We start from the raw sequence: 12,500 nt of genomic DNA, 5'->3' as shown, positions 1-12,500 counted from the left end.
ACTTATGTAAGCCTGTTCAACATAAAAACATTTGCTGTAACTTTGAACTTTTGAAGTTCATGAAATAGATGAGGTATGGAAAGTAGCAGGAAGTTAGCAATTGATTTAGGATAGAATATGAATGTGAAAGGCATCATAATCTGGAAATTTGAACGAATTGTTAATCTAATTCTTCTTCACGAAAGTGAAATTTGAATGTTAAATACAAAATGAACAAGAAACAAAATAATATCATTAAATATATAGCTCAACTGTAAGTGAACTAATAATATATCAAATACTTTCCCAGCTAAAACCTCCAAATGGCCTAGTAGGTTGGCCAGGGCACCAGCCACCCGTTGAGATACTTCCGCTAAAGAGTTATGGGGTCCATTGACTGGCCAGACAGTACTACATTGGATCCTTCTCTCTGGTTACGGTTCATTTTCCCTTTTGCCTACACACACCGAATAGTCTGGCATATTCTTTACATATTCTCTGCTGTACTCATACACCTGACAACACTTAAGATTACCAAACAATTCTTCACCCAAGGGGTTACTACTCTGTAATTTTTCAGTGGCAACTTTCCTCTTGGTACTCTTTAGCAATGGTAAGCAGCTCTTCTAGGAGAAGGACACTCCAAAATCAAACCATTGTTCTCTTGTCTTGGGTAGTGCCATAACCTCTGTACCATGGTCTTCCACTGCCTTGGGTTAGAGTTCTCTTGCTTAGGGGCACACTCGGGCACATTATTCTATCTTATTTCTCTTCCTCTTGTTTTGTTAAAGTGTTTATAGTTTATATAGGAGATATTTATTTTAATGTTGTTACTCTTCTTAAAAATTTAATTTTCCCTTTTTTCCTTTCCTCACTGAGCTATTTCCCCTGTTGGAGCCCATGGGCTTATAGCATTGTGCTTTTCCAACTAGGGTTGTAGCTTAGCAATTAATAATAATAATAATGATAATAATAATAATAATAATCAAATAGGGAATATTAATACCATTACAATGGATCAGATCCAATCAAAATTATATCATACTCTTTAGGTTGTGGTGGCCGATGTGGTAACGACCCTGACTGGTGATCGCCTGACTGGAGTTTGAGTCCCTCTCACACTCGTTAGTTTCTTTGATTGCTACAACCTCACCATTCTTTTGAGCTAAGGATGGGGGTTAGGGGGAGTCTATAGGTCTGTCTGCTGAGTCATCAGCAGCCATTGCCTGACGCTCCTTGGTTCTAGCTTGGTTGGAGAGGGGGCTTGGGCGCTGATCATATATGTATATATGGTCATTGTCTAGGGCATAATATATATATATATATATATATATATATATATATATATATATATACATATATATATATATATATATATATATATATATATATACGGTATATATATATATATATATATATATATATATATATATATATATAACCTTAGTGGGGAGCTAGACACTATACATCTCTATAATAAAGTAAAAATATAAAAAGCAGTGGATATCTCATTTTACCCATATGTCTTTTAGATGTCATTGAAGATAAAAAAGAATTCTAATAATGTTATTAAGCTTATATTTTTTTTTCGGGGCCGGTGGTCCACACCATCCCACCAATGATCCCCTTGTGTGAACTCATCTATTTATTTGTGAATATAAATTGTCTTATGAAATATAACCAGGTTATATCTGATTTATCTTATAGTACTTAACATAGAATTAAATATTCATTCATCTCAAGATAGACTTCTAAACGAATTTCTCCTAGAGATGGAAGTCTTCCTATGAAAATGATCATAAATTCACTCGTATTGTTAATTTAGGGTGATATCATCTAGGAATTCATTATTAGCACTTAAGAGGCTAAACTCAAGTAATTCATTAGGACATTCTAAATTTGCTTACGAAAATTTCAAAAGATTTGTTCATCGTTCATTATGATTCCTCATTATTCCAATTTGAATATGATCATTTATTTTCTATACCTGGATTCTTGCCATTTTTAATGTTTTCCAAAACTCATGAAATCTATGAGATCAAAATAATGAGAGGAGATACCATAATACACATACAAATAATTATGTTTTAAGATTTCACTCTAAGATGAAAAGTGTTTTAGTTAGATTAATTCTAAGTGAAAATTTGATTATTATGAAAAAGTTAAAAAAAAAATAGAAACTTGATGGATTTGTTTGTCACAATTAGGGAGGTTTTGTGAATAAACTGATGCTTATATTTAAAAAAATTTCACTTTTAATTAAATATTATGACTGAATAAGCAAAACATATATTAACAGGACAAATATTTGTGTGCAAAGTACACGACTTCTCAGAACGCACAAGAGTATGCAAATAACTAATAATATTACAACAATATCAAGACTAAAAACCATAGAAAATAAAGGTAAAATATACGACTGAAAGATCCACAGGTATAGTAAGGCATTAGGCTCACCCCATCTCCCCCGAACTACATCTACCTGCTAGGATTTTTCGTTCGTGGAGATCAGGATCAAGGCTGCGTTTAGATGATGCGGAGAAGGTCACAGTAGAGCCAGGGCTGGAGAAATGGTCCGTAGGTCAAAGGCACTCCCCAAGCTCCCATTTCCCACCGCCCAGCTACCCCCGTTGCCCTATTTAAGCAGAAGTCTCTGGATTCGGGGCATCAGTTCGCTGCTCGACATCCTCCGACAACATGAAGTTTGTGAGTACTAGAGAACTAAAACCTATTCGGTTCTTATAACCAAATATTTTCGTTGTAAGCTTTGAATAAATTTCCAATTGTTTCTAAATATGAGTCAAAGACTTAGGGTCCCTCATTGATTTGTTCTTCTAAGGATACATTCAATCTTTTCCAATAGTCAACTTATTTTAACTTAAATGATATTCTAAAGATATAAGCATTTACACACACATGCTATAGTCTCTGTAATATTGACTTCCACTGTCTTGGGTTATAATTCTCTTGGTTAAGGGTACAGTCAGGAATACTATTCTATGTGTTTACTTATATCCTTCCTCACTGGGCTATTTTCCTTATTGGAGCCTATGGGATATTAGCATCTAGCTTTTCCAAATAGGATTGTAGCTTAGCAAGTAATAGCAATAATAACAGAATTCGGATGCTAACCAAAACATTTTTGCAATTTCTTCAGGTGATCCTCGCCGCCCTTGCCTCCGTGGCCCTTGCTGCCCCTCAGTACAGCTACGACGCCCCTGCTGGTCGCTCTAGCGCCGACTCCTCCGAGGAAGTGGCCATCTTGAGGGACGACAGAGTCCACGAAGACGATGGCAAATACAACTTCGACTTCGAATCCGAAAATGGCATCAGGTTCTCCGAGTCTGGATCTCCCGACGGAGATGAGGACGCCATCGTCAGTGCTGGACAATACTCGTGAGTTTCCTCATAAATTTTAACTTTTCACAATTAGAATGAAGAAATTAGAAAAGGAAGATTATAATATTATAATCTATTCTAAAAGTCTTTATAACATTTAATAACTCCCCAACCTTTGACCTCACAGCTACACTGCTCCTGACGGTACCAATGTCGTCGTGAAATACGTTGCTGACGAGAACGGCTTCCAGCCCCAGTCCGACCTCCTTCCAGTAGCTCCCGAATTCCCCCACCCAATTCCCCAGTTCGTCCTCGACCAGATTGCCTTCGCTGCTGAGGAAGACGCCCGCCGTGCCCGCGGTGACTCTCGTGAGGCCCCATCCAGGTCCTACGGAGCCCCTCAGTAATCTCCTTCGAAGACCCCAAACATAACTCCACACTGTGATCACAAACTGCTCATGTATTTATTCTATTTATAAACGAAATAGAATTAATCTTCAAAATCTTTGTTTCTTTTTAACCAAAAGTTTCTATCAACATTATCTTTATGGTAAACCTGATAGAAATAAAAAACTGAATGTATATTTACCTATCATAGTAGTTATAAAAATATCTGAAAACTTGAAATACTTGAGAAAAAAAATCTATATTGGTGTGGTATCAAGAGTTTGATGTTGAAGACAAAATATACAACAGGTCATCTTAGCAATGTACAGTGCCTTGATACAGGCCATACAAACATATAGACTTCTACATATAGTTACTTGCTTGACTACTGGAAACGTCTCTGCCTTGAGATTCGCTGTACTAGGGCTCGAGACCTGGTCTAGCTCGATAGTTTCTTGTAGTGTCTGGAGACTCATGATCCTTGTGAGCTAAGGATGTTGGGTGAGGAGAGCCTATAGGTCTACATATTAAGTTTTCAGCAGCCATTGCCTGGCCCTCCCTGGTCTTTAGCTTGAGAGGAGATGGGGCTTAGGTGCTGATGGTCAGTCTGTAGAGCACTATCACTGTCCCTTGTCTCTGCCATTCATGAATGACCTTTAAACCTATGAATATTGTAGTAGTGTTGGTAAAAAAAAGATTGCCTGATTTGAGGAGGATGACTGTCAAGAAACTCCTGGTATGTAATTTCAATTTTTTTTATTAGTGAATTCTAGTTTCTATTTATCTAGATTTCTTAAACGGATTTTAGAAACCAATAATCTAATTATAACACAAATAACTTTCTAGAACTGAGTCTATAAATATAGACTGCAGAAAGGAGACACTTATATTCCATTTATATAACTTAGAAACACAATGAACGTTGGAATATTGAAGGAAAGGTTCACTTTATCTCTTTTGTTTATTACTCCAGTATTTTCAGGTAGCATGAAGATATTAAAAGAAAAATCACAGACCCTGTGAAAGTTTAGATAAGAGAAAGAATTTGCAAATATAAAATTCTTTGAATAAACACTATTCTCTTTATTTATTGGCAGAAAGAAGAACCAGTCTTGAAATTTTGATGATGTAATCTTTGCTATCTTCCATACGTCATTCAGATAAAGGTTAAAGGTTTCAGTTTCAGCTTCAGTTTCATCAGAATAGATACCCACCAGAACGTCAGCCGGGCAAGCCCAACTCCATACTCTGGTGCCCAACCAAAGCAGTGGCCTCCTCAGTAAACAGCTTTAACTCACGGTCTCGGGTTGGGATCGATCTGCCACCAGGTGAATGCTAGGCAAATACGTTACCACAGTACTAGTTCCTTAAAGGTCGCTCATGAATGGCAGAGACAAAGGTCACTGGCAATGCACTAGCTAGGAGGACAATGCCCTAAAGACTGACCATATATACATATTGATCAGCACTGTAGCCCCCTGTTCACCCAAATTAGGACCAGGGATGACCAGGCAACGGCTGCTGATGACTCAGCAGGCAGACCTACAGGCTCACCTAAACTCCCCATCCTTAGTTCACAAAGTGAAGTTGCGTACTATAAGAAACTATCCAGCTTGAGCGAGACTCGAACAACAATCCGGCAGGTTACCAAGCAGACCTATAGGCTCCCCCAAACACCCCATCTTTAGCTCAAAGGATGGTGAGGTTGCACACACTATAAAAAGCTATCGAGCTTGAGCGAGACTCCAGCCCCTATTTGGCAGAACACCAAGAAGGGACGCTTCCAATAAAAGTCTATCTCGATTGATAGATCATGTATATATTAAGGCTTAATATCGTCTCATTTACACTTGATGTTATCTTTTCTTTGCACATAGTACGTAGATGTATTTAAGAAGATAACCATGCATAGGGTTTGCCAAGATAATCTTCACTACCGTTGTGCAATACTTATATTTCAAATAATAATTACACATTAACTATGAAAGAATAGAATAATGCGTGCAGTAAGCAAAGACATAAAAACGCACGAATAAACACACATACTCATATATCAGTATTCATTTATATGTACATATAGAATATACATCGATAAATATGTGTACAGTAATATAAAATGTATGCATATGAATGTATATCCATATACAGTATGTATCCCTCTATCTAGCTCTTTATCTAAATGTTAATTAATCTTTCCATATAAATATGAATGCACATGGTTACACACATGTATATTTATTATAATTTATTATATATATATATATATATATATATATATATAAATATATATATAAATATATATATATATATATATATATATATATATATATATACAGTATACATATATATATATATATATATATATATATATATATATATATATATATATATATATTCATATATATATACTGTATATATATATTTATGATATATAAAACCATTACAATCTGCTTTTTTTGTGTATGATTTTTCTCAAAATCTTCTCCAAGAAAATGGTAAAAATGTGTATGAGGAGGAAATACATGGATATGTAATATTGTGTTAAATGACTATGCTAAATATTAATTTTCTGGAATTTGCACTAATTACAATTATTATTATTATTATTATTATTATTATTATTATTATTACTTGCTAAGCTACAGCCCTAGATGGAAAAGTTGGATGCTATAAGCCCAAGGTCTCCAACAGGGGAAATTGCCTAGCGAGGAAAGGAAATAAGGGAATAAATACAGGGTATAAATGTTATTCTCACTCTTTATATCCGGAGGTCAGTAACTGAAAGTAATCATACTTCTCATAAAAAAAAAAAAAATAATTAAATAATTGAAAATATTTTATGTAGAGATTTTTTTTTAATAACCAAAATATCTCATAAACTCATAACAGCTCTTCTAGGAGAAGGACACTCTAAAATCAAACCACTGTTCTCTAGTCTTGGGTAGTGCCATAGCCTCTGTACCACGGTCTTCCACTGCCTTGGTTTAGAGTTCTCTTGCTTGAGGGTACACTCGGGCACACTATTCTATCTAGTTTCTCTTCCTCTTGTTTTGTTAAAGTTTTTATCGATTATATAGAAAATATTTATTTTAATGTTATTACTCTTCTTAAAATATTTAATTTTTCCTTGTTTCCTTTCCTCACTGGGCTATTTTCCCTGTTAGGGTCCTTGGGCTTATAGCATTGTGCTTTTCCATCTAGGGTTGTAGCTTTGCATTTAATAATAATAATAATAATAATAATAATAATAATAATAATAAATTCATGTAAGAATAATTTGATTGAGGTTACAAAACTGTTAATATTCCCATCGAATTGAACAAAACTGCGTAGCGAGTTAAATCAGCATAAAAATATATATAATTTCGAGCCAGTTACCAGTCCTTAAGATTCAGTCTCCTGACCCGGTTACTAACTGGCCCCGCATCCCAGATTCAATAACACGAAAACTCGTAGTGTAAGTTTTCGATCCCAAAACGATGTACCGGTATTCAATGAGGATCCAGATGAAGGTTACGCCAACTATCATTGCGAAGGTCAATGTCGGAGAAATGGCGCTACGGTTATAGGAAGGCCACGCCCCCTCGTCCGGCCTATATAAGACAAGTCCTGGAACTGGAGCAGCAGTCCACTACTCGACATCATCCGACAACATGAAGTTTGTAAGTACTGGATTATGGCTGGACATCGCGTTAATACTTAAACACTTATTAATGCAATAACAAAAGTATTGTCACTAAAAATAGGACAGTTTATAAGAATTTAAGGGTACAATTATTTTGTTGAAAAATTTTAGAGGGACATAAACAATTAGGACATTACTATAACTTAAGGACATGTAAATATAAAAACACAGAAGTCTCCCTAATCTTTGAGGATCTTTAATAAAAAATTATTTCTCTATCTTCAGGTGATCCTCGCCGCCCTTGCCACCGTGGCCCTTGCTGCCCCTCAGTACAGCTACGATGCCCCTGCTGGCCGCTCTAGCGCCGGCTCCTCCGAGGAAGTGGCCATCTTGAGGGACGACAGAGTCCACGAAGACGATGGCAAATACAACTTCGACTTCGAATCCGAAAATGGCATCAGGTTCTCCGAATCTGGATCTCCTGACGGAGATGAGGACGCCATCGTCAGTGCTGGACAATACTCGTGAGTTTACACATAAATTTTACATACTTACGATTGGGATGAAGTAAATAGAAAATAAATCTTAAAAATATATCTATTTCAAAATTCTTTATGAGTGTTAATAACTTACCACCTTTGTCCTCACAGCTACACTGCTCCTGACGGCACTGAAGTCGTCGTGAAATACGTTGCCGACGAGAACGGCTTCCAGCCCCAGTCCGACCTCCTTCCAGTAGCTCCCGAATTCCCCCACCCAATTCCCCAGTTCGTCTTGGACCAGATTGCCTTCGCTGCTGAGGAAGATGCCCGCCGTGCCCGCGGTGGTGACTCTCGTGAGGCCCCATCCAGGTCCTACGGAGCCCCTCAGTAATCTCCTTTGAAGACCCCAAACACAACTCCATACTGTGATCACAAACTGCTCATGTATTTATTCTATTTATAAACGAAATAGAATTAATCTTCAAAATCTTTGTTTCTTTTTAACCAAGAGTTTCTATCAACATTATCTTTATGGTAAACCTGATAGAAATTAGAAACTGAATGAATATTTACCTACCTTATTAGTTATAAAAATATCTGAAAACTTGAAATACTTGAGGAAAAAAATCTATATTGGTGTGGTATCAAGATTTGATGTTGAAGACAAAACATACAACAGGTCATCTTAGCAATGTCCAGTGCCTTGATACAGGTCATACAAACATATAGTCTTCTGTATATAGTTACTTGCTTGACTAAACGTCTATGCCTAGAGATTCGCTGTACTAGGGCTCGATACTTGGTCAAGCTCGATAGTTTCTTGTAGTGTCTGGAAACTCATGATCCTTTTGAGCTAAGGATGTCAGGTTTGGAGAGCCTATAGTTATACCTATTAAGTTATCAGCAGCCATTGCCTGGCCCTCCCTGGTCTTTAGCTTGAGTGGAGATGGGGCTTAGGTGCTGATGGTCAGTCTGTAGAGCACTATCTCTGTCCCTTGTCTATGCCATTCATGAGTGACCTTTAAACCTGTAAATATTGTAGTAGTGTTGGTAAAAAATATCTGATTGGGGAAGATGACTTCTAAGAAATTCCTGGTATGTAATTTCAATTATTGTTTTTATTTATTGAGTTCTTGTTTCTATTCTTCTAGATTTCTTAAACGGATTTTAGAAACCAATAATCTGAATAGAACACAAATAACTTTCTAGAACCAGAGTCTATAAATATAGACTGCAGAAAGGTGACACTTATATTCCATTCATATAACTTGGAAACACAATGGACGTTGGAATATTGAAGGAAAGGTTCACTTTATCTCTTTTGTTCATTACTCCAGTATTTTCAGGTAGCATGAAGATATTAAAAGAAAAATCACAGACCCTGTGAAAGTTTAGATAAGAGAAAGAATTTGCAAATATAAAATTCTTTGAATAAACACTATTTTATTTATTGGCAGAGAGAGGATCCAGTCTTAAAATTTTTATAATGCAATCTTTGCTATCTTCCATTAGTCATTCAGATAAAGGTTAAAGTTGTCAGGTTTCAGTTTCATCAGAATAGATACCCACCAGAACGTCAGCCGGGCAAGCCCAACTCCATACTCTGGTGCCCAACCAAAGCAGTGGCCTACTCAGTAAATACCTTTAACTCACGGTCCCGGGTTGGGATCTATCTGCCACCGTGTGAATGCTAGGCAAATACGTTACCACAGTACTAGTTCCTTAAAGGTCGCTCATGAATGGCAGAGACAAAGGTCAGTGGCAATGCACTAGCTAGGAGGACAAATACCCTAAAGACTGACCATATATACATATTGATCAGCACTGAAGCCCCCTGTTCACCCAAATTAGGACTAGGGGTGACCAGGCAACGGATGCTGATGACTCAGCAGGCAGACCTACAGGCTCACCTAAACGCCCCATCCTTAGTTCATAAAGTAAAGTTGCGTTCTATAGGAAACTATTCAGCTTGATCGAGACTCGAACAACAATCCGGCAGGTTACTAAGCAGACCTATAGGCTCCCCCAAACACCCCATCCCTAGCTCACAAGGATGGTGAGGTTGCACACACTATAAAAAGCTATCGAGCTTGAGCGAGACTCCAGCCCCTATTTGGCAGAACACCAAGAAGGGACGCTTCTAATAAAAGTCTATCTCGATTGATAGATCATGTACATATTAAGGCTAAATATCGTCTCATTTACACTGATGTTATCTTCCCTTTGCACATAGTACGTAGATGTATTCAAGAAGATAACCATGCATAGTGTTTACCACGATAATCTTCACTACCGTTGTGCAATACTTATATTTCAAATAATAATTACACATTAACTATGAAAGAATAGAATAATGCGTGCAGTAAGCAAAGACATAAAAACGCACGAATAAACACACATACTCATATATCAGTATTCATTTATATGTACATATAGAATATACATCGATAAATATGTGTACAGTAATATAAAATGTATGCATATGAATGTATATCCATATATGTATCCCTCTATCTAGCTCTTTATCTAAATGTTAATTAATCCTTCCATATAAATATGAATGCACATGGTTACACACATGTATATATATTATAATTTATTATTATTATATATATATAAATATATATATATATATATATATATATATATATATATAAAATATATATATATATATATATATATATATATATATATATTCATATATATATATATATATATATATATATATATTTATGATATATAAAACAATTACAATATGCCTTTTTTGTGTATGATTTTTCTCAAAATCTTCTCCAAGATAATGGTAAAAATGTGTATGAGGAGGAAATACATGGATATGTAATATTGCGTTAAATGACTATGCTAAATATTAATTTTCTGGAATTTGCACTAATTACAATTATTATTATTATTATTATTATTATTATTATTATTATTATTATTACTATTATTACTTGCTAAGCTACAGCCCTAGATGGAAAAGTTGGATGCTATAAGCCGAAGGTCTCCAACAGGGGAAATTGCCTAGCGAGGAAAGGAAATAAGGGAATAAATAAAGGGTATAAATGTTATTCTCACTCTTTATATCCGGAGGTTAGTAACTGAAAGTAATCATACTTCTCATAAAAATAAAAAAAATAATTAAATAATTGGAAATATTTTATGTAGAGATTTTTTTTTTTATTAACCAAAATATCTCTTAAACTCATAACAGCTCTTCTAGGAGAAGGACACTCTAAAATCAAACCACTGTTCTCTAGTCTTGGGTAGTGCCATAGCCTCTGTACCATGGTCTTCCATTGCCTTGGTTTAGAGTTCTCTTGCTTGAGGGTACACTCGGGCACACTATTCTATCTAGTTTCTCTTCCTCTTGTTTTGTTAAAGTTTTTATCGAATATATAGAAAATATTTATTTTAATGTTATTACTCTTCTTAAAATATTTAATTTTTCCTTGTTTCCTTTCCTCACTGGGCTATTTTCCCTGTTAGGGTCCTTGGGCTTATAGCATTGTGCTTTTCCATCTAGGGTTGTAGCTTTGCATTTAATAATAATAATAATAATAATAATAATAATAATAATAATAATAAATTCATGTAAGAATAATTTGATTGAGGTTACAAAACTGTTAATATTCCCATCGAATTGAACAAAACTGCGTAGCGAGTTAAATCAGCATAAAAATATATATAATTTCGAGCCAGTTACCAGTCCTTAAGATTCAGTCTCCTGACCCGGTTACTAACTGGCCCCGCATCCCAGATTCAATAACACGAAAACTCGTAGTGTAAGTTTTCGATCCCAAAACGATGTACCGGTATTCAATGAGGATCCAGATGAAGGTTACGCCAACTATCATTGCGAAGGTCAATGTCGGAGAAATGGCGCTACGGTTATAGGAAGGCCACGCCCCCTCGTCCGGCCTATATAAGACAAGTCCTGGAACTGGAGCAGCAGTCCACTACTCGACATCATCCGACAACATGAAGTTTGTAAGTACTGGATTATGGCTGGACATCGCGTTAATACTTAAACACTTATTAATGCAATAACAAAAGTATTGTCACTAAAAATAGGACAGTTTATAAGAATTTAAGGGTACAATTATTTTGTTGAAAAATTTTAGAGGGACATAAACAATTAGGACATTACTATAACTTAAGGACATGTAAATATAAAAACAATAGAAGTCTCCCTAATCTTTGAGGATCTTTAATAAAAAATTATTTCTCTATCTTCAGGTGATCCTCGCCGCCCTTGCCACCGTGGCCCTTGCTGCCCCTCAGTACAGCTACGATGCCCCTGCTGGCCGCTCTAGCGCCGACTCCTCCGAGGAAGTGGCCATCTTGAGGGACGATAGAGTCCACGAAGACGATGGCAAATACAACTTCGACTTCGAATCCGAAAATGGCATCAGGTTCTCCGAATCTGGATCTCCTGACGGAAATGAGGACGCCATCGTCAGTGCTGGACAATACTCGTGAGTTTACACATAAATTTTACATATTTACGATTGGGATGAAGTAAATAGAAAATAAAACTTACATATATATATATATTTCAAAACTCTTTATGAGCGTTAATAACTTACCGCCTTTGTCCTTGCAGCTACACTGCTCCTGACGGCACCGAAGTCGTCGTGAAATACGTTGCTGACGAGAACGGCTTCCAGCCCCAGTCTGACCTCCTT

General features: G+C 36.1%; 3 protein-coding genes across 4 annotated transcripts in view; all 3 read left to right on the top strand.

Moving 5' to 3' along the window:
* LOC137619530 (cuticle protein AMP1A-like) overlaps nucleotides 1-8,299 on the top strand; it is a 12,052-nt gene extending 3,753 nt beyond the window's left edge. Inside the window, exons 1-3 of one of the 2 annotated variants that reach the window (XM_068349615.1) lie at nucleotides 7,341-7,367; nucleotides 7,616-7,854; nucleotides 7,981-8,299. In XM_068349615.1, coding sequence (XP_068205716.1) covers nucleotides 7,359-7,367; nucleotides 7,616-7,854; nucleotides 7,981-8,203 — 471 coding nt within the window. In that variant the 5' untranslated portion in view covers nucleotides 7,341-7,358 and the 3' untranslated portion in view covers nucleotides 8,204-8,299. Of the gene's footprint in view, nucleotides 1-7,340; nucleotides 7,368-7,615; nucleotides 7,855-7,980 lie in introns of those variants that run through there. The other variant, XM_068349616.1, reaches the window with a different exon arrangement.
* On the top strand, nucleotides 2,639-3,752 carry LOC137620199 (cuticle protein AMP1A-like). Its single transcript, XM_068350441.1, has 3 exons — nucleotides 2,639-2,685; nucleotides 3,137-3,375; nucleotides 3,506-3,752. The coding sequence occupies exons 1-3, from the start codon at nucleotides 2,677-2,679 to the stop codon at nucleotides 3,723-3,725; spliced, it is 468 nt and encodes a 155-aa protein (XP_068206542.1). The 5' UTR covers nucleotides 2,639-2,676; the 3' UTR covers nucleotides 3,726-3,752.
* Nucleotides 8,300-11,775: 3,476 nt separating the features above from the next.
* Nucleotides 11,776-12,500, top strand: part of LOC137619532 (cuticle protein AMP1A-like) — a 1,317-nt gene continuing 592 nt past the window's right edge. The window contains exons 1-3 of the mRNA XM_068349619.1: nucleotides 11,776-11,802; nucleotides 12,052-12,290; nucleotides 12,419-12,500. The exon at nucleotides 12,419-12,500 is cut by the window's right edge and continues 592 nt beyond it. Of these exons, the coding sequence (XP_068205720.1) occupies nucleotides 11,794-11,802; nucleotides 12,052-12,290; nucleotides 12,419-12,500 (330 nt within the window). The 5' untranslated portion in view covers nucleotides 11,776-11,793. The remainder of the gene's footprint in view (nucleotides 11,803-12,051; nucleotides 12,291-12,418) is intronic.

This window comes from Palaemon carinicauda, chromosome 26 (genome assembly GCF_036898095.1).
Source record: "Palaemon carinicauda isolate YSFRI2023 chromosome 26, ASM3689809v2, whole genome shotgun sequence".
NCBI classification, from domain to species: Eukaryota; Metazoa; Arthropoda; class Malacostraca; order Decapoda; family Palaemonidae; genus Palaemon; species Palaemon carinicauda.
The sequence above is the reverse complement of the archived record's forward strand: the minus strand, read 5'-3'. Positions and strand labels throughout refer to the sequence as shown.